Source organism: Actinia tenebrosa, unplaced genomic scaffold (assembly GCF_029948245.1).
Source record: "Actinia tenebrosa isolate PJP-AT-01 unplaced genomic scaffold, QUT_ActTen_1.0 PGA_scaffold6__47_contigs__length_16458017, whole genome shotgun sequence".
Lineage (NCBI taxonomy): Eukaryota > Metazoa > Cnidaria > Anthozoa > Actiniaria > Actiniidae > Actinia > Actinia tenebrosa.
The window spans coordinates 10,479,318-10,500,727 of NW_028292583.1; the positions used below are offsets into that span (position 1 = coordinate 10,479,318).

At 36.1% G+C, this 21,410-nt stretch overlaps 1 protein-coding gene across 2 annotated transcripts; it reads left to right on the forward strand.

Moving 5' to 3' along the window:
• Positions 1-12,865: 12,865 nt before the first annotated feature.
• LOC116287338 (uncharacterized) lies at positions 12,866-20,690 on the forward strand. Of its 2 annotated transcripts, none has more exons than XM_031694008.2 (7): positions 12,866-13,011; positions 13,131-13,170; positions 15,670-15,718; positions 16,053-16,124; positions 16,202-16,365; positions 16,752-16,796; positions 16,877-20,690. In XM_031694008.2, exons 1-7 carry the CDS (start codon positions 12,909-12,911, stop codon positions 17,163-17,165), a joined length of 762 nt encoding a protein of 253 aa, XP_031549868.1. In that variant the 5' UTR covers positions 12,866-12,908; the 3' UTR covers positions 17,166-20,690. The 2 variants fall into 2 exon arrangements, with proteins under 2 accessions (XP_031549868.1, XP_031549869.1); XM_031694009.2 differs by having other exon boundaries at positions 16,205-16,365.
• Positions 20,691-21,410: the final 720 nt, after the last annotated feature.

Genomic DNA, 21,410 nt, shown 5'->3' on the forward strand with positions numbered 1-21,410 from the left:
AGGTGTAATGTGGTCATGTTTATGGGAAAGAGTGATTATTCTGGCAGCAGCATTCTGTACAGATTGTAGTTTATCTAAGAGTTTGTTTGGTAAGCCAAAGAGCAGAGAGTTACAGTTGTCGAGTTTGGAGGATATGAACGCGTGGACGAGAGTTTCAGTTGTTTTCAAAGAGATGTATTTTCTTATTTTAGCAATGTTTCTGAGATGATAAAAAGAAGACTTGCAAATATTATTCACATGACGAACCAAAGTAAGATGCGTATCAAATATGACACCAATGTTCCGAGCATGCATTGAGGGCATTATCACATCAGAACCAAATTGAAGAGAAGGAAGAGTTAACTGTGGGCTGTGCTTTGAAGAAAATAACAGGAATTCAGTTTTGCCTTTATTTAGTTTCAATTTATTTGTAGTCATCCAAGCATCAATATCAGATAGACAGTTTTCAATCAGATTCATGGAATCATTAAGGGACAAATCATCATTACAGGAGAAAGGAATATATAATTGAGTGTCATCAGCATAAAGGTGGAAAGACATTCTGTGTATTCGGAGGATATCAGCTACTGGAGAAGTATAAAGGAGATACAACAAAGGACCAAGTACAGAACCTTGAGGTACGCCACAATCAAGTTGAAGGGCTTCAGAAGAAAAATCATCAATGGAAACAAATTGAAAGCGATCAGTGAGGTAGGACTTAAACCATTGAAGAGCTATGCCAGAAATGCCAAATTTTGTATGGAGACGATCTAGAAGAATTTGATGATCAACTGTGTCAAATGCAGCAGATAGGTCCAAGAGTAGCATGGCAACACAAGAACGATTGTCAATGGAGTGGAGGATATCATTTTGTACTCGAAGAAGAGCAGTTTCACAGCTATGAAATGTTTTGTATGCAGACTGCAATGGTTCATGGAGATTGTTCAGAGACAGATAATCATTTAGCTGAAGGGAAACGACTTTTCCAATAATCTTGGAGATATTCTTTAAATTAGAGATAGGGCGATAATTTCCAAAAATTTCATGATCAAGAGATGGTTTTTTCAGTAACGGTTTTAAAACAGCAACTTTAAGAGAAGATGGAACAACACCAGTTTGAAGTGACAGGTTAACGATTTCACATATAGTAGGCAGTAATGCACCAAAATGTCCAAGTAGGAGACTTGCAGGAAAAGGATCAAGACTACAGGATTTAGATGACATCTTTTTCGCAATGGCTGATAATTCATCAATAGAGATAGGCGAAAATGAATCAATTTTACAATCCAGTTTAGGTGAATCCAGATAAGAGAAATCATTTGAAAGATGTGACGTAGGAACGAAGCCATTTCTGATGTTAACGATTTTGTTTTTAAAGAAGTAAACAAAATTGTTAGCTAGATCTGTGGATGAAGTTGAGGTTGGTAGTTTTTTCTCAGGTATACGGTGTAGCAATCGATCAATAGAACGGAATAGATCATTACTGTTAGAACCAGCATCAGTAATCAAATTAGAATAAAAATTCATTTTTGCATCAAAAATCAGTTTTTTAACAACATTACATTGATCAACATATAATTCACGGTCAACCTCTAATTTGGAACGTCGCCAACGTCTTTCTAGATTACGACGCTTTGTTTTATTAATTTGAATTTCGTCAGTATACCATGGAGCTCTTGGGCGAAGGGAGATGGATCGAGAACGTAAAGGAGCATGTTTATTTAAAATAGACGATAAAACAGAGTCATATTGAGTACACAAATCAGATAGTTGAGTAGCAGGACATTGATATAGTGCAGAGTTCATAATATCTTGTTGGAGACAATCAGCATCTATTGCACGAAGCTTGCGATAAGAAATGCTTTTTGATTGAAGTAGAGGCTTGTTTACAGATAACATACAATGAACAGCATAATGATCAGATAAAACAGGATCGTGTACAGTAAGGTTGGTCACAGATTTTTCATCAGATCTTGTAATGATTAGATCCAAAACGTGATTACTTTTATGTGTAGGTGAAACAGGATCAAGGACAGTCAGATTAAAACAATCGAGTAAATCCATAAAGCGATTAGCATTATTATCTTTAGTGTCATTGATGTGAAAGTTAAAATCTCCAGAAATTACCAGTTTGCCAGAAGATGTAACCAGTCGTTCCAAGAGAGTAGTGAAATCATCATTAAATAGCAAGCTATTTGAAGAGGGTGGACGATAAACAATAACAATACGATAAGTAGACGATTGATGATGAAGTAGCATTTCCATAAATTCAAAAGACGTGTGAGACATTGTTACATGATGATTGATTTTCAGGCTATTTTTATACATTATGCCAACACCTCCACCAGTACGATTTTGACGAGGAACATGACAAAACGAATAACCAGTAGGACAAATATCACGCACAATAAAATCAGAATTAGTATTTTTTAGCCAGGTTTCAGTTATAGCGAGAATATCGATGTCTCTTTCAACAACATAATCCTTAATTAAAAGAGATTTATTGTTTATTGAACGAGCATTTAAGAGACAAAATTTCATGTAGTTTGCAGTTGAGGTAGAAATTGAAGCAGGTTCAAGTGATGCAGGAATTTTAATGTTTGTTGTTGAAGCAGGTGATGATGAAATTGTAGAACGATCTGTACGATGACCACCTCGCTTGCCACGAAATCGAAAAAGCTTTAATTCCTTAAGAGCAGAGGAGCAGCAAGATGAAGGAGCTTTTGTATTACGGCGAAGTTCGAAAAGATTTGCTCTTGAGTATGTTATTAACGGCAGTTGACGGTTAAGATTTGAATTTCCAGCTGTGGAATCCAGGATTTCTTTATTGTAATTAAGGACCGATGTTCTGTTATGGCCATAAAAGACATGGGATAACACAGGTGTAGATGTTAAATGTTGTAAAGAAAGACGAGGCATATCCAATGAACGATGATAATTATTTGTGTGATGAACCATATGAAGTCGTTGAACCGTAGTCTTGAGGTCAGAGTTAAACGAAGAAGGGCCAGGATTACGATGAATATCCATAGAAATAGTAATATCAGTTGGAGGATCATGACCAGGAATAGATAATGAAGTATAACCATGCTTAGATATTTTTCCAACGGCAATACGAGACTTGTAGAAACCAGACTTGAGACGAAACGAAGTTAACTGACAAACATTCCAGGGAGATGAACTTGAAACCACTGAATTAATCACTAAACCAAAGTCACTTAATGACTTATTATGCAAATACTACTCTTTGCAAACCCTTTGTTTACACAAAATTTTCAACGGCATTGTAACTTGTTTATCTCTGTTCTATGAATCTGCTTTTTCTGGAAAGCGTTTCTAACATGACAAAACACTTCCGTGGAAATATCACTAAAGGACAAATGCTTCAGCTCTTTCGTGAGAAGAGCAGACGTCCAGTCATTAATGCAATATCACTCACTTTCATAATGAAACGGTGTGAATTAATCTTTAGTGATTTATATAACAAAGAGGGCTGACTCAATGGAATTATTCCATAAAAAAACATTAATTACAAATTGGTCTGTTTAGAGTTTGGGACTTTTTAAAAATTATTTACGTAAGATGAACTAAACTAACTTCATCTGATGCAATTTCCGAACGAGATTTATCCCTAAAAGTTAAGCTATCTTTTTCCCTTTTTCTTTGTTTTATATCTAAGTTATTTTTCTCATTTGTTGCTTGTATTTATATATTTTTATCTTATTTTTCTTGCTGAAAAACAACGCCGGCTTTTATAGAAAATGAAATATGAAGTACTTGAATACGCTCTACACCGGACATTGCAAGCTAACACGCTGAAACAGAAAGAGTTACATATATACCCAAGACAAAACCATAGTTAATATTAACTATGACAAAACGGATACTGTCACTAACAAACAGAACTATTTACTATCACTTTGACTGACACAGACTGTGAATTATATTCTGACTCTTTCCTGACACTTACCTATCATTCTACGGATTGGTTTCTCTATATTCAAAAATCAGAACTAAGATGTTTTCGTTTTAATAAAGCACCAACAAAAAGATTGCGTTTTGTCTTTAAAACTGTTAAAAAAGGAACAAACTGCACTAAAAACGAGTCATTCCGTTTAAATTTCGCTTCAAGCTTAAACAACCATATATTTTTTGATAAAAAACTACTATGTATATATTAAATGTTAAATTAAAATTAATAATTATGCAATATTTACATCGGAAAATCCAAAAACTGTGGCCAGAGGAACTAAAAGTTACGGAAAACGCTTTCCACATCCGCCGGAAACTTTACTTTACGATTCCCTCACGAACAAAACCCGACGAACTCACGAGAGCAGATCGAGAAGTATCAGATCATTTATTTCCGGTTACTTCATTGCTGAAGTAGGAAGTAACAGTAGTTTTAATAATAAATTCAGAGGAGAAAGTGGCATAAGTAGCTTTTTTTCTTTCTAAAACTACTCTTAAAATTCTTATTATGCTTTTTTAAATCCGCCGAAGTTTAGCGACTGCCGGGCCGACGACCCGACGAGAGCAGAATTATAATAAAGGAATCGTCATCATTTCCGGTTACTTAGCTGAATCACAAAACGACCTTTGATATGATAATGGAATAAAGCTAGAATGAAAGTGTTTTTTATCCCTTTTTTTGCAAAGAAACATTCCTTCATTTTCCTATTTTATTTTATTCATTTATTATTTTTCTATATATATTATTTTATATATCCGTTTACTGGTAAACTTTTATTTCAGAGTAAGGTGGAAAACTAGTGAAAACTAGTGTAAACTGCAACGGTGTTACAAATTATCTATCTATTAACTGTTTTATTTCAGAGTCATTATGTTTTTGAAAAGTGGAGACATGATTTGGCCTCTTCACTTTCCTGTTGTCGTTACAGATTTACTCTTCCACTACCTGCAAAACGATTTTTTTTTGTAATCACCTTTGATATTTCTAGGCATATCATAGGCATATATATGTGTGTGTGTGTGTGTGTGTGTGTGTGTAGGATATATTTAACTGGTTGTCGTCGGTATTGGTTGCGTATCCAAACGTATACGTAAGCGATTGGTGCGAACTCGTCATTTCCGGTTTAGTTATGTTTCTGTTAAAACAGGAATAAAGAATCATCAATCGGACGTGACACAACGATCAATAGATTTACAGGTTTATATTGAGATCTTCATGGTGTTTAACACGAATTGAAATAAAACCTGTTACCACGTGCACACAGTTAGTAGAAAAAACGGAACAAAGTTCTTGTGGCTTTTGAAACTTAGTTCACTGTGACAACTGAATGACAGTTTTTATTTGTATTTTTTGAATCGAGAGAAATAAAAGGATCTGCTCCTCACCAAAAGAGAAAAGTTTTGCAAACTGATCAAAGCCTAAATGCGCATGTAACTCTGATGCAAGTCAAAGAGATAGAAACAACCAGGATTCCTGTGGCATCAAACACAGGAAGCCCACAACAGAAAGAACAGATCCTGAGGTTTGTTAAAAACTTAAAAATGAATAGATTATAATGCAGTTTTTCAGTAATGTTACAATAGCACGTCCAAAGAGGAACTTACGGAGGTCACAAACGCATATCCTATAGATTTAACCAGTTGAGTTCCACTGCTTCCTGCGGGTACTGATGTCATCATCGCATTGTTATGACATAAAAACATCCGTTATTATTATTCATTATGCTCTCTATTCATGACTCGAAATGCTGGTGTAATAACTCTCATGAAACTGCTTCAATTACTATTGTGTATGGACCAGTAAATAGAACTAGTAATTTGTTTATTTTTACTCTCATATTGAGTACGTAATCTATCGTTGGAGGGACGGGTTTATTTTTAGTCTTCCTGCTGGAGCTCGAGAACGAAGTGCTCAAGTAAACAAAATTACGGCTTAGCTTTGCTTAGTTTGTTTTTAAAAAATTATTTCCCCGGCCGGCTCTTTGCTTAGTTTACGTCTTTTTCTTTTTTCTGAAGTGATTTGCACTTGTACTTCTCCTACTCATTGATGATTTTTCTTCTTCTTCTTCTTCTTCTTCTTCTTCTTCTTCTTCTTCTTCTTCTTCTTCTTCTTCTTCTTCTTCTTCTTCTTCTTCTTCTTCTCCTTCTTCTTCTTCTTCTTTTTCTTCTTCTTCTTCTTCTTTTTCTTCTTTTTCTTATTCTTCTTCCTCATTTTCTTCTCTTTGTTCTTCTTTTTCTTCCTCGATCCTTTTCTATTTCTTTAGCTTTGTTATTTAAGCGTTCATAGTTATACTTCGTCATCTCCTCTTGTCACATGATCATTCCGGCCAATTTTTCCTTTTTTTCCTTTCCTTTTTTTTACTAGAGATTTCAGGCCATCTGAACTTTACCACAGATTTCGTTTTTTTAAAGTGTACCTTGACAAATAAAAGCGCAAGTCGACGCAAACTATACTCAAATCGTGTTTAGAATGCTCAGTCTGAACATGTCAGTACAATAACAAGACTATAGTTTTACTTCCGTTCGTCAAACCAGTTACAGCGGAATTCCGACTCAGTTGAAGCGGATCGATTCGTTGCCAAGCTGTAGACCGTCCATTTTTATGCCAGGACAATAAACCAGACAGGTATATCGAAGCTTAGCACTAGCTTTAGATTTAGAAAACTTTTTAACTTTAAGCTATCTCAAAAGGTTTCTAAATCTCACTAACTGTACAGATCATGAATCATTTACATAATGTCTAGGTTTATAGTAATCTGGATTTGCAGATTTTCGGAGGTTGATTTTTCCTCCCTGTCTTCGATCGAGTGCGCAATTATTTTTCTCCGTGTCGATCCCTTATATAGCAAGTGGTTTCTTCTGTGCATTACGAGCACAAGCCTTCACAGTTATAGCTCAGTCTTACCGACATCGAGTAGATTTTTAAGTATCAAAATTAACTTCATGACTAATATGTAGACAACCGCAAAGTCATTACCATACACGGTATAATTACTCTAAATCCAAAAACCACAGATAAAAGAAAAAAAGTAGTTTTACTTGATCATTTCAAAAGCCTGCTTTTAGAAAATGACTGGTTCTTTTATTATGCCGCGCGTGATTTAGTTGTGCAGATAGTTTCAGCCTATTATTCCGTGGTTTCCTTTAAAGTTTCAGCTGTCCGGATAACCTTCAGAAGATTACCAAGGTCAGATTCAAAGGTTCAGGTTGGAAACAATCAAATATTGTTCTATATTGGAATCATACTGATGTTCGGTTTGGCGTCGTTAATTATTTTACATTAATTAACAACAACAGCGTCAAAACGAACGAAACGGCGCATGATCAACAATGGCTACTAAAGCAAGTGAATGATTGATGAACAAGACGTGCTGAGATGGGGTTGCGAAAAGCACGAAACATAGTTGTTTGTTATATAGAGAGATCTTTTTATGACCTGCGCACTCATCCGAAATCATTGCGCCCGAAGCGTCGATGAACAGAAGTCGAGGGAGGAAAATCAACATTTACTACAGGCTATCTGTTTCCTGATTGGATAAAAACGATCGTGTTTCAGTACTTGTTTCTTGCGCGCACAAGTAAAAAATGCACAGCATTTGCGTAGAATGTCGGTAACCGAGCACCGAAGCCTACTCTAGTTCATGCATAACAATATACTATAGAATAAATGTTGAGAAATATTGAGAAATTTCAACTTTTATCCCCAGTTGCAATCTAAAAACATGAGATCGCAGTTAACTTTTTGAATTTAGGATACTGCTTAAATCTCAAAATCCAGAACGCAAGCAACAAATTAAGTTATAGTCTTTTTTCAAAATATTGAACCCAAGTCTGGACAAGGGTTTCCTGTGGTTAAAGGCAAAGAGTCGAGGCCTGGTAAAGCTCCTCATGCAATCTCGTACCCATGGCTGCGCTTCTTCTGTCCGCAGGCCAGGGTAAGAGATTGGCTCTTCCGTCAGAACATCAGTCGGCCTCTAACCTGCACATTATATGTAGTTTAGGGCCGACTAGAAGATAATCTCTTCCTGTGTGGTTAACCGGGCCTGTGCACTGAAATAATCTGGTCAGTGGACCATTGAATATCGACTTCGTAACGAGCTCCGCAGTTCATAGAATATCTCGCAATTTTTAAATAGTTCGCAAACGTTAAGTTCATCTGAGGCGGAAGTAAGAGGGCTCAATATGTATACCTGTAAAACCTCTTACATACCCGGGACACTCAGGAAATACCATGTTCGAGAATAAGAATATGACGAAACCAGAGTCGCAAAGGTTTGCGAACTCACTAAAAAAATTATATTGAATTTACTCTTTATCTGATATTCAAGTCTAAAATTTTACTAAAACAATTATTCCCCCTCAGGCTCGGTGATTATGGAGAATATTCGCCGATAATCACTTAGTCTTCGGAGAATAACTGTTAAATATTGAGTTAGAAGACGACATTTTAAAGTGGCAGCTGGAAAACTTGCGACCTTCCATGTTAAACTCTATGAATGAGATGGGACTGCCATTTCATGTTGTCATTCATGAATCAAGGCATCGTTCTTACATTCCTTGTTAATTTTAGAGCAAAGATAGCACCTTAATTCTACTCAGATATATTTGAAGACCCTGGGTGCTGGTCCATTCGGAGGCTTGAACCCACGACATCCGCACATCAGGGCTGTGCGCAACCAACTGCGCGTTTGGAGACCAGGTGGCGCTTTCGAATCTGATATTATTATTATTCGCGTTCCGGCGTAAATGTAGGGGAGAAACATATTTTTTGTAGAAAGCAGTCTTCGCAAACAGTGGTTTGTTTATCGGCAAAGGCTTTTATAGTCTACATCAAGTACAGGACCAGAAACTCCTGGGGAAGACGGATCGGATCGTCTGGTAATTTACAGGCTTAATCTCTCTTTTTAACCTGGCAGGGAAAAAGCCTTTTTCGTGCAAACAAAATTGAGCGGAGCCAAGAAGAGCGCATCAGTGTCAGTGCGCTTATCTAAGGTTCTTGTGGCAATGCGCAACTTGCAAGTATCTTGAAGTAACACTATCCGGCCATCTTTTGCAATGAGAAAATAAGGGACAAGATTGCATGGCCGCCATGTTGAATACATGTTTTGTTAAACTTGGTTGCTAACTAACATGGTTGCTACGACGTCATTGAAATGCACGCAAAAATAGGAAGCCAGTTTACAGAGGTTGTATCTTCCCGTAGAAGAGCTCATAAGGGTCTTTTCATCACTGCGCATGCTAATGTATTGGTAACCGCTTGTTCTTGTATCTTTTCGACTCTTCTGACTGGTTCGTTTGGTAGATCATGATTAGCTAATTGCTATGACGTCACATCAAAACAATCTATTGTTTAAACGCAAAAGATCATGGTCGTCGGAGGGGGTCAAATCAACGCAAATTCACCGAAAATTGTTCTAAAATCCGTATCAATCCACGAAGAGAAGTAGAATAGCCAGCAAACGCTCAGAATATTTTTTTAGTACATATTAACACATATTATATCTGAAAACCAGGCCATTTTAGATTAAACTGTTTCGCTAGGAGCAAATTTTGTTGAATTTTCTATTGGATTTGGCGATTCTATTCCCCACATAAACAAGCAGTGATGTCATAGTGATATAGGGCAATTGATTGTCATCCGACTTAATGAAGATTCTAAAAATGTCTTTACCTTTAAATTTAGTTAAACATGGCCTGATACAAGGACAAGCGGGCTAACTCACAGATCAAATCGGGATTTAGCGTGTTAGCTTTTGCGGCAAGAGAAAAACAAGTAACAGTACTGAAATTTACTAAAGGGAAAGATGAAAATGGGAAAGTTGACATTTAGGATCGAGCTATGCTATCCTTCACTTCGCTGGAAAATGGGAATTGACTCTTTTAGCTTGGGGCGTATCATTTGTTTTCGCGTAATGTTTGCGCACGAGATACAACTCGAAGGAAACATTACGCCCAAGATAAAAGGGTATATAGCATGATGTGCGCAAAGAGACTGAAATTACCAGGGGTCATTTGCATGAGCCATACTTGGCTCTGACCCCATGCAAAGTGGATTTGGGAATGAAATTGGGACACCATTTCACCATTATCATCATCGTCATCATCATCATCACCATAATCACCTTACCAAGAGGCGCATATGAGAGACATTCACAATATTCCTTCAACATAACCCATTCTGCTCTGCGCCACCACTTTAGCCGCATTGCAGCTTGTTCATCCCGCCTTGCCGCAGTTTCCGGCGTTCTTTCTCAACTGTCCTTCTCCAAATCACTTTAGTCTCCCTCTACTATCCCAACGATCCTCTGGCGTCCACCTCAATGTTGTCATACAGTAATTCTCGCTATCCTTCCTGACTACATGTCCTATTCTGTTCTATCTCGTCTCTACGTCTTGATTCACAGCTGATGGGTTCAATCTCCGCAAATTCTCACACTTTCAACGGCGACAGAAATGACAGAAGCAGAATCTCGAGACGTGTAATATGTCCGATTGAGAGTGGCAGTAATAATTCAATGACTGTTGACAGAAGCGCAAGACCGTGGGGGAGCCACCAACAATATCAGTATAGGATCAACATTAAGGTCCTCCTTTTTTATGCCTCATTTTAGATCAAAATTTTCACTTTATTAACTAATTTAATTATTAAAAAAAACATAACAACAACAACAACAGCGCAACAACAACAACAAACTTCCAATCTTATTATACCTTGGCTGAACAACCTATAGCGTGTACACGTGAAATTTTGCAGGAGAGGAAAAACCGGAGGACACCCGGAGAAAAATCCTCGAATTAATCAAGGGAGAATAAACCAAGCGACCTTCAAGTTTTGGTTGCTTCGAACGCTAGTCGACTGTGATAACCATCTAGCCTTAACAACCACGACGCGCTAGCGCGCTATCATCATTGATATGGCTCTTTAATAGCTTCATTTTTTTCTCGTCTTAAATCACTAGAATATGTAAACTTACGCCTCTTTCGCTTAATTTCCAGCCTATGAAAAGGTGATCATATAGAACCGTCACTGGTGCTCCACACTCATGCTCTATGCCTACTACTACATCACACCGTTAAAGCGTTTGTTAAAATGAAATCATGCGATGGAAAAGCCGTATGGGGGAAAGCCAAAACATTCGATATTCCCCTCCGCAAGCTATATTCCTATATATATATTTAAAAAAACTCAAAGAATCAAAATTTCGAGATTGCCTGGACTCATAAAATACGTCAATAGAACTGACCTGACCGATATATTCATCAAATCGGTTCTAAAGGCGTTACTTATATTATCATAATCATTTTCACTTGAACAGTATGTAAATAGAAGGAAAATCCGCCAAGTAGGCGATTCAAATTAATCTTAAACATTTCATGTCGTTTTGAGATTGAAATTGTTTATAGATAATCAATTTTTACAAGCAGAATTTCTCACAGAAACGCGTTTCGATTCTCGTATCTATAAACATTAAACAAGAAACGCTGTTATTCTACGAATCTTCTTTTGTCTTTGACTGAATGTACATATCGAAGTTGTGTGACGCCTATTCCTAATCATGATCAGCCTTACGTACGTCCCTTGCTAAGGTCCGCCAAATATACCGAGAAAACAGCCTTACTTTGCATTATAAATTAAGAATATTTTCTATGTACGGCAGTTTTTCTTTAATCTTTTTTTTCTTCTATAGTCCTTTTCGAAATCTAAAGGTTAACAAGTGAGGAGTCTTAATTGGCAAAAAAAATATTATTTGCTTTGAATTCGGATCCCTTTTGGTGCGTTTTTTTTCTTAAAGCAAATTTTAAAATTGCAGGGAAAATGCATCCCATCTCGAAAAAAAATGCAAGTTTTGAGGCATCTTAAAGGACTCAAGAAAAATAGTTTTCTTAAAATAACGCCCATTGATGAATGGTGAACTTTCAATAATTCAAACCGGAAATCCTTGAGGAATTTACTTGAACTGCTTCGAATACCAATCTCGAATGGAGCCTCGTACGAGCATTCCCCACCCAAATCTTTTCTAATTATCAGCTCCTAGAACTACGATGAGCCTCTCATTTGCACCTAGACAACTAAGTTCGCCATTCAGTATCCAACGAACCAGTAAGACATGCAACAAACAACCCTTCTATTGTCTTACAACTCGTGTTGTGAGGACATATTTTTGAATCTTTTATTTCGTAATTCGGAAAAAAGCGAAGAAGAAAAAGCAAAGCCCTGGCAAGTCTATTTGAGTAAATTTCTTCAATAAAAGATAAAAAGCTCTAGAATCGAAAGAGATATCGCCTATTTCTCCTGGTAAATTTACGTTGTAACTTGTTCAGTGTTTAGGTCACGAAGGGCGGTGTCACGATCTCACGGTGTGTTTAGAAAGCGTTCTTAGCCACTCGAATTGCTTTCGCTACTTCAAACTCACATTAGTTATTTTTCTAGGATAGCAATAACCCTTAGATTTCGTGTACTTAATATTCATGTAGCGAACAAAGACTTATTAGTTTCATGAATAAATCTTTCTCTATCGTACAGATATATTACGATAATTTATTTAAGGCTTCTATATAAATAGAAAATGCCATGGTTATATCATGGTTAAATGAGTTGCGTTCTGTTGCGAGAAAGCCGGTCTCTTTCCTAACGCAGCCTAAACGCCCAACAACTCCGCCAGCTAGCGAGGCCCAGGCGTGGCGATACAAGCCAAACAATAGAACCACTCCTGACTTGAACATTTCTCTGGCAGTTTTCATCTCCTTGCTTATCCAATCGCCACGTATAGAGGAAGCGTTTCTATAGAAACCACCTCACGGTAGCAAAAATCTCTTTGTCCCCTTTGTAAAAATGTAGAAGCGAAAAACCGACGCTGTCGAATTTCTGCCTCTCCCCATCCCCCAAGGGAGATTTTCGTGCCGGCCGCAAGACTTCGGGTGTGGTCATTGACGTCTTGTTTTAGTTGACGAACAAGATGGCGTCGAGCGAAGAAAGCTCCACACATACTCGAACTATACAAAAAAGAGCCAAGAAAACTCAGGATCAGGCTTGTCAATTTGATTCTTCGCTACTCGAAGGTTAGTCAATTGATGGGTTTTTGTTGGGGCCGCCATTTTTATCCGGTCGCTGACGAACAATAGCAAAAAAGCCACTCGATGCTTGGTTCTGACTCGCTGTTATATTCTTTACTTTACAGAAGAAACAGCCACGTGTGAAGCCTGTAGCCAGATATCCTGGTATGTAGAATGGAGTTTGGTATTTCTAGCTTGATTCTAGTTTGTTGTAAGGCGGGTATCGGGGGAAAATTGGATGGAGTTTAGGCATAGATTTGTGAACACATGCATCATGTTAATGTTGCTTAGAGAATATACATTAAAGCCGGTCGATCGGTTGTACCAGTAAAGCTCCGGTCATGTCTGGACTCAAATATGTCTACTCGATGGCGATGAGCCACTGTTTTACCGAGAAAGATTTACAAAACCTTAGTGGAATTCGATTGACGATTCAAGCTGTCCCTACAGCGCTTTTATTCCCTACATTGTAAATTATACAACGTAATGTTTTGAATATGAGCTTAGATCCAACACTAGAAAAAGGCTAAACATTGCCAAGCATTTTACACTCGAGCCCCGATCTCTGTCTATGCACAGTTTATGCAAGTTATATTCTAAAAGAAGGTGAAAACTCTGAGGAGTTCAGATTCAAGGATGTGTTTTGCCGATTTGCCGTTTTGCTCTGAGCATTTTCGTATTTTAATTTCGCGTGGGAAGCATTTTATACCAAGGCAGCCAATCTTGAATAATAAATGTACCTTTACCGGCTTAAAAATATACTGATTTACCTGGCATTATTATCTAAATCCCACGATAAAGGCTTTTTAAATCAGTGTGTTGAATGGACACTGAATTTAAGTGTATTACGATCGTCAGTTTAATAATAATGTGGTAAAAGCGTGTTCCATCGACCCTGTGCCTTCCAGCTTCCTGTTCTAAAACTACTCCACAAACACTTCGTATTTAACCTGATAATGTTATTGTCCCAGCCATTAATTTGCCAACAAAATCCACCAGAAAAAAAGAATTCAATTCAAGCTCCAAACTTCATGTCTTTTCTTCCTGAGCTTTGATTTTTTGTGATGTTTTTTCCAGTAGTCTTGCTGTGATATTAGCTGTTTTTCGGTTCGTTGGACCAAAAGAGAGCTTCCGGAAACCATGTTTACTTAGCAATTCTTTGTCTTTTCACGGCTTTTATAATTTTTCAGGCATTAATTTTTCAGAGAACGCTTTCAGGAATATACAGGAATATACATAAGCTTAAGTAAACCGAATGTAGAGTTTCGAAAGCCCAATTCATTTTGAACGTAACATCTTGGAGGTTTTTCCTGTTCCTGGAATTTTTTCCCGCACATTTTGTTGCCTTTTTAAATTCTTATTCCTAAATAATTTGTTAAATTTGATAATATATTTTAAAGAAAGTAGCTTTTTTTATTTTCTAAGACCCAATAGACCTAAAAGAATTCTCCAATATCAAAAATGTGGAACCTTTGGGGGCGTTGATACATGAAGACCTTCTATAATACTTGCTTTTTTGTTTTACCAAGTATAAAAGAATTGCATGATAATATAATAAGATTGATTTGTATTTGATTTATACATACAATGAAAGAAAGTTTTAGAGGAGTCTCCTTTTCTTTTATGTGTATTGGACCCGCCCTATTAAGTCCTACCCTCTAAGTATGCCCTCAATAATGATGCCTTGTCCAATCACTTCAAAGCATTTTGATAAACATTGGATGTGATATGATAAAGATGCCCTGCCTTCTTTCAGTATTGAGATGAGCATATTTATTTTACTAAGCCCCTGAACTATAATTATTAGGTGAAGCTTAAAACTTGAACCTCTGAATCAACCAAAAGCAATTTGATTCTTGTTTTTAGGATTCAAATTATAAAAATAAAATGCCTCCCTATTGTTAGTGATTTGTTTATATATTATGACTGTAAATTATTTACCTTGAAGAGAGTTACTCTTCATACTTGAAAAGGCATTTACAGATTTATTTATTTGTAATAATCTCTCTGTTCTTGCTAGGTAGTCTCAACTGTGGTAATGCAAAGCATAGCCCATAAATTAAGATCCTTAATGGCCGAAATCTTCGTAGATTTGCTGTAGGGCTGTGAATTATGACAGGCATTATGCTTATGAAACATTCACATTGGAAGCCATTTAATTAAACAGTAATTAAAATTACAACTTTTAAGGCTATACATTTTATTAAAACAAGAAAGGCTGATTTATTTCTACTGCTGTAGAAGGAAATAGGCACTTTTTAAATTTTGAGAATTGAATGAAGCTAAGGAAGGAAATTGCTGGTCAAGTTGCCGTTTTTTAAATATATATTTATAGTTATATGTAAGCAATGAAAAAATTCCTTTTATTGATAAAGCCACAGGATGCACTGTGATATTGTTCTGTAATTCCCTAGTCTCACCATAATTTCTAGGATGTAGAGGCTTAGCCTTGACTCTAGGAAAGGCAAGTTTTGTTATATTCATTTCTGCTTTTGTCACTGCACACAGCATATGCATGCATTTTCTATTTCGTCAACATACCCTCATAGTGCCTATTCTTCTCCTCGTCATTATTATATATGTTGCCCAAATTACCTTTAAAACCATTACTATACTGTCATCATCATGATCCTTTTCTAATAAATTTTCAAATTTTCTTTACAGCTCGAGAGATGCCCTAGAAAATTGCTACTCACAACCTCATGTTATACAGGTATTGCACATACCACACTAAGCTTAATACTTCAGATATTTTTTGATTTTGATTTTCACAGGGATTGATCATTGAATTCAGTAGTTTGCTTACTGTGGCTTTGTCAAGCCAAACCATGTTTTAGTTAGAAAGCTTGTAAAAAGTTATGATGCACGCACAAACACAAGCTCTAGAGTCTTCATTTCATTGTGAAAAACTGGCTTCACACAAGCACAAGAATCAAATTTTATTTCTTTCTGAGTGCTTCTGCTTGCTTATATCCTTGTGTTGCTAATGAAAACCTGGTTTAATTAGAAGTAAAGACATAAAAGCAATATTTGGTTTGTTTTCCAAGCTTGACCCAGAGGGACATGTACAGAGAACGACAGTAATCAGAGTGGTACCAGCAGATGAAGATGATTATCAGGTAATAAAATATATAGATGGCAAATTAATTTTTTCATAGCATATACTTATTTTATATATTTGTATATTCTGTTGCAGCAGAGATCAGACTCTCCTCTTCGATATAACAGTGGCCGTTGTAATGGGAAAGATAGTCCACCAACTGTTATTGTATCCCCTGGTGACCACATAAAAGAAGAGTATTTAATACCGACAGATGAAGATTACCCTTCTACGCATTCTCCACACATTGCTTCAGATGAGTGAGTTGTTTATGATTCATGTATTGAACAGATTTAACAATTAATGACCCTTTTTAAGGGTGGGCATAATGTTTTCTACTTTCCGACCACTTAATTCCCTTAAGTATCATTTCTTTATGCAATGGTTGTGCGTGAGAAGACAAATTAACACCAATAAAACTCAAACAAAGAATCTTATACTCAAGGAATGCAATAATACAGAGGTCAAATTAATGACCATTTTATGTTGCTTTTATGAAACATATTTTATGTGAATCGATTTTTGAATTTCTGCAAAAAAGGATTGCTTTTGTTTGAAATGACTTGTGCGAAAAGGCAGTTGTGCAAAATGACTGGTAACCTACACCTCTTGAATGACAGTTGTAAAATTTTGTTTTCGTTCACAGTGGAGACAGCCCAACCATGGTTAAAGATCCACGTCGCACTTCAGAGTAAGAGATATTACCCTAAAAAGTCATATTTATGCTAATAATTCATTCTAACCAAGGTATTATTATTACTATTATTATAGGTTAAAAACTCATGACGGTATGAAGAGAAGACGGGTTCACAAGTGTGATTATGAGGGCTGCACAAAAGTGTATACAAAAAGTTCACACCTAAAGGCACATCGCCGTACACATACTGGTGAAAAACCCTACAAGTGTTCATGGGAAGGCTGCACTTGGCGGTTTGCAAGATCTGACGAACTTACGAGACACTACAGAAAACATACTGGAGCAAAACCGTTCAAGTGCGTTCATTGTGAGCGATGCTTCTCAAGATCGGATCACTTGTCTCTTCATATGAAGCGACATTGACTAGAGACGTTGGGCACCTCATGAAAGAAACCCCAAATCAAGCACACCTACCCCTGACCAGTCATTACAACAGAGCTTGTATTTGTCTGGAAATCTCAAGACCTTTGCATGAGGTGAATGCGACATGTAGCTTGCAACAATCTGCGTGCTTCATGAAACAATAGGTGAAAGACATGTATTCAGTTATTAAGCACAAAAATCTACAACGGCAGCCATATGTACTCTGAAATAGACAGCTCTACAGCGGTACAGGGTTATTTTCTTGAACAAGGTACTTGTTCAGTGATTTGTATATAGAATAACATACATCTAAGGAGATTATTAGCAAGATATCTTAGTGTTTTCCTGCAATATATTTAAAATTTGTGAATTATTTCCATATGACATGATTTTTTAATATTTAGCCACCTCTAGAATTGAGTTGCAAATCAGAATCTACCAAAAGAGCACTTTGTCTTTAAAGCATTTGAAAGAGGATTGTTGCTAATTTTTCTAACGATATATATTGCACCTTGTTCTGTCATAGTTACTAGCCATTTCAAGGTCACTGGTTAGCATTTTAGATTAACAATATCCAGTAGTGGTTTACCTCATGGTACCCCTCTACTGTAGAGTGGATTTTGTACACTTGAAGAGTTACCCCACAAGAAAATGCCATTTTATTCTTTCATCAGGGTAACCCGTAACATGGTAGCCGCATGGCACTAAATTTTCCACTACTGAATGAAGTATACACTGAATCGAAAAATGGTGACCAATTTGAATAACTATTGTTCTGGACTGACTAGTTTTTCATACATGTCAAAATGCTTTTACTTTTCCACATTACTTTTCTCATGTTCACATGGAAAAGTAAAAGCATTTTGACATGTATGAAAGTTAGTCCAGAACAATAGTTATTCAAATTGGTTGCCCTATTTCGATGCAGAACTTTCCAGAACTAATACCTAAATGCCCCAAATCTAATAGACCCTTTTTGAGTTCCAAATTACCGCTGTGTTTCTTGATTACAGACTCATTTACTCAGACTTGAATCAGTGTCTAATTACTCGCAAATACCAAAATAATGTAATGTAAAGAATGCACAAGTTCAACAATACGAACACTTCGAAACTTGACGGACCGTGACTGGAACATGTGAACATTCTTCACAAAATCGAGGCTAAGCCTGAGTAAATGAGTCTGTATTCAAGAAACACAGCAGTACTTTGGAACTCGAAAAGGGTCTATTCTAGATTAGCAATTGTCAACTTTACATTGTCATCATCCTGAACACACAAGAATAACACATTGTAAATTATCTTGGTCACGAATTTGTATTGAGCAAAAGTCGAAGATCAAAGGATCAAAGTATGTCATGTGCCCTTGTGCTGTATTCTTTTTATGTACAAAATTCACTAGATTCACAAACTAAATATGGCTTTATTAACACTTATCATTCCTCTTTCAAACAACACCAACTTTGACCTCAAGTTTAATCAAAATATTATGTCAATAGGAAGAAAAATTGTTGGAGTCAGCAATAGCCTTTATTTTCACAATGTCAATCCGGAATGCTTAAGAATGAGGCTCAGAGGGCACAGAAGAATTTCGTAAAATTGAAATTTTTGTTTGAAGTGTGAAGATTTGTTGTCATTGTGACTAAAATTAAAGCAAAATTTTAATTGGAGCGTAGTGTTACTTCTATTGTGTCCATTATGGAAAGATATGGATATACAAATGTTGACGCTTCTGACAAAAATTTGGGAAATTCAATATGCAAGAAAAGACCCATTTGTTGAGAACCTCCAATGAAAAGAAAAATGTGGGCTTTGACTGCTGCAATAGTTTTCTAAACATTTGATTTTAGTGAACACAACTACTTGCAAATGATTTTTAGTTTGAATTTCCTCATTTAGGCAATATTTTTTGTCTTAGCAATTTCTCTGCATGATATATAAGTGCAGAGGATGTGTCTTTAAAGAATTTCTCAAAGCAATTTCATAAATATAGGGCAGCATTGCAGCATGCATTAAATTTCTATCAAAGAGTTCTTTTGAGTTAATTGCCAAAGAAAGGTCTTTATACCAGATAAATGATTATAGTTTGTTAACCAAAACCCAAAAGCAGAGACTCCCTGCATAGCAATAGTTTCAAAGATATACTTTTGTATGCCAAGACTAACCTAGCCTACAGAGTTTTATCCTCGCTGAAGGACATTTTGGAACGGATATTTGAAATTGACTCAATTTATCTCTAACCAATGACATGCAATAGGCTTCTAACGAGGTCAATATTTTCTTAGCTAGTACACGTTTAATGAACAATTGCAATATGCCGTTAGTTATAATAGCAGAGTGGAAATAGGAAATTAACCCATGAAAAATTATTAAGAGTGTAATAAATGTTGAAAATCCTTGATTTTCTATCATTTTCTAATTATTAGTTAATAGTTCTTCATGGGTTTAGGGTGTAAGTATAGGGAATACCATCATTCAAGAAGAATTAATGAAAAATACCATAAGCATTTGATGAAAGTGGCTAATACCACTCATGCTAGCCATGCACTTGTGGTAGTACGGCCACTTTCATCAAAAATAATGCACATTTTCATTGATTCTTCGAAAACTAATTAGGTATTTCCTTTAAATAATAATACATTTGCATAAAACACCTAACTTTTAAAATATTTTACAATTGTATCGATAGACAATTATCTGTTGCTGGCTGTTTCTTAGCTTGATCAAGGGGATAAAGCTCCAAGATTTCATTTAATACTCTTCAAATAAATGACAGCAAAAGTAGTGTAGGAACAAGCTCAAAGATATTAAATTTTGAAGGATTAATTCGCTAATAGAAATTGATACAGAAATTTAGGATTTGTGTTCTAGTTCTATATATATATATATACATATATGTTTATAAGAGAATAAAAATACACCACACATTGGATCATCACTGAACAGTTCAAATAGATATCTTTTACTCAACTAAAATTATAGCAAGTTTAGTTAAACTTGAAGGAATTCTCAATAGAAACTCGCACTATTGTGACATGATGCTCGTACATGCTTTCAGGATGGTAAACGGTTATTAATGAAATGTAATTTGACCGTTTTTATTTTTTCGAAGAAAGTAAACCTGCTTGTACTTTGAGATATTCTTTATAGGGAATTCATGCTAAACCCAATGCTCTGTGAGTATTGGAATCGACTGTATGTATAGTAAAACAAGGACTACTCTCAGAAGCAGTTTCAACTTCCATCTTGTAATTCTTCAGCGTCATTTGAGTGTTTTGTATTTGTCAAACCATTTATTCATTATAAATCAAGGAGTAGAAAATAAATTTTGCCAAAGAATATTCTCAGAGTGCCTGTGTGTGTGTGGTGCTAAGGATTACAGGTGGAACATTTGGACTGCACTTCTGTTAACTATATTGCCTGGTGCAATTATTTCAAAAACAAATACAAAGATAAGGGAATTCTGTGTTTAGTCGTTTGTGTTGCTTCTCACTCTGCTGTAATCATTAAACTGTATCTATATGTTTGTGCATTGTTCATGTTTCTCAAATGTCGGACATTACGCACAAATTCAATAAAATGACAGTATGTATGTATATCCTAGGCACATAATCAACTGTGGTTGGCTTAACAATGGTCGGTGGTAGTGGGAGGGGCATCAACTTCAATCCAATAGACCTGATCACTGTTTATACCATTTCGCACCATTTGGCATTTCCTTTATAACTATTTCTTTCATTTATCAGGTAAGCTTAAAAAGACTCATTATCAACATATGGATGCAGCTCTAACGAAAAAAATCTTACTCTCGAGGTAATGACAGATGGTCTGAAGTGGACAAACTGTATAAAATTAGGTCTAATATTGTTTTTCACAGCTGCCATGTTGGATGAATTTAACAAAAGATTCATCATTAGTCTCTTGGTTATATCATCCAACATGCCAGCCATTTCTTTTGTTATTTCATTTTATACTTCATTTAATGTTTAGAAGTACATACAAATGTATGCATTTGCTTTCAGCTTAGCTCCCCAGGGAAAAAGGCTTAACTTTAGTATTTTGATTGACTCCTCAAATCAAAGCGAAAAATTGAGAGAAATTGATAAATTATGGTAATGGACCAAGGTGTGGCAACGGGAAGTTCAAAGACAAGAATCTATACAACATAAACAGAAGTATGAAAAAATTTAAACTTCCACTGATCACGAAAAAACATTTGACAGGTGAAGTTAATAGAGAGAGGTGG

Bases quoted from the DNA above. Each gene is read 5' to 3' on its own strand.
- LOC116287338 (XM_031694008.2), top strand. From the start codon at position 12,909: ATGGCGTCGAGCGAAGAAAGCTCCACACATACTCGAACTATACAAAAA. The intron at 13,171-15,669 runs GTATGTAGAATG...TTTTCTTTACAG, and splicing joins GCCTGTAGCCAGATATCCTG to CTCGAGAGATGCCCTAGAAA. The intron at 16,125-16,201 runs GTAATAAAATAT...ATTCTGTTGCAG, and splicing joins CAGATGAAGATGATTATCAG to CAGAGATCAGACTCTCCTCT.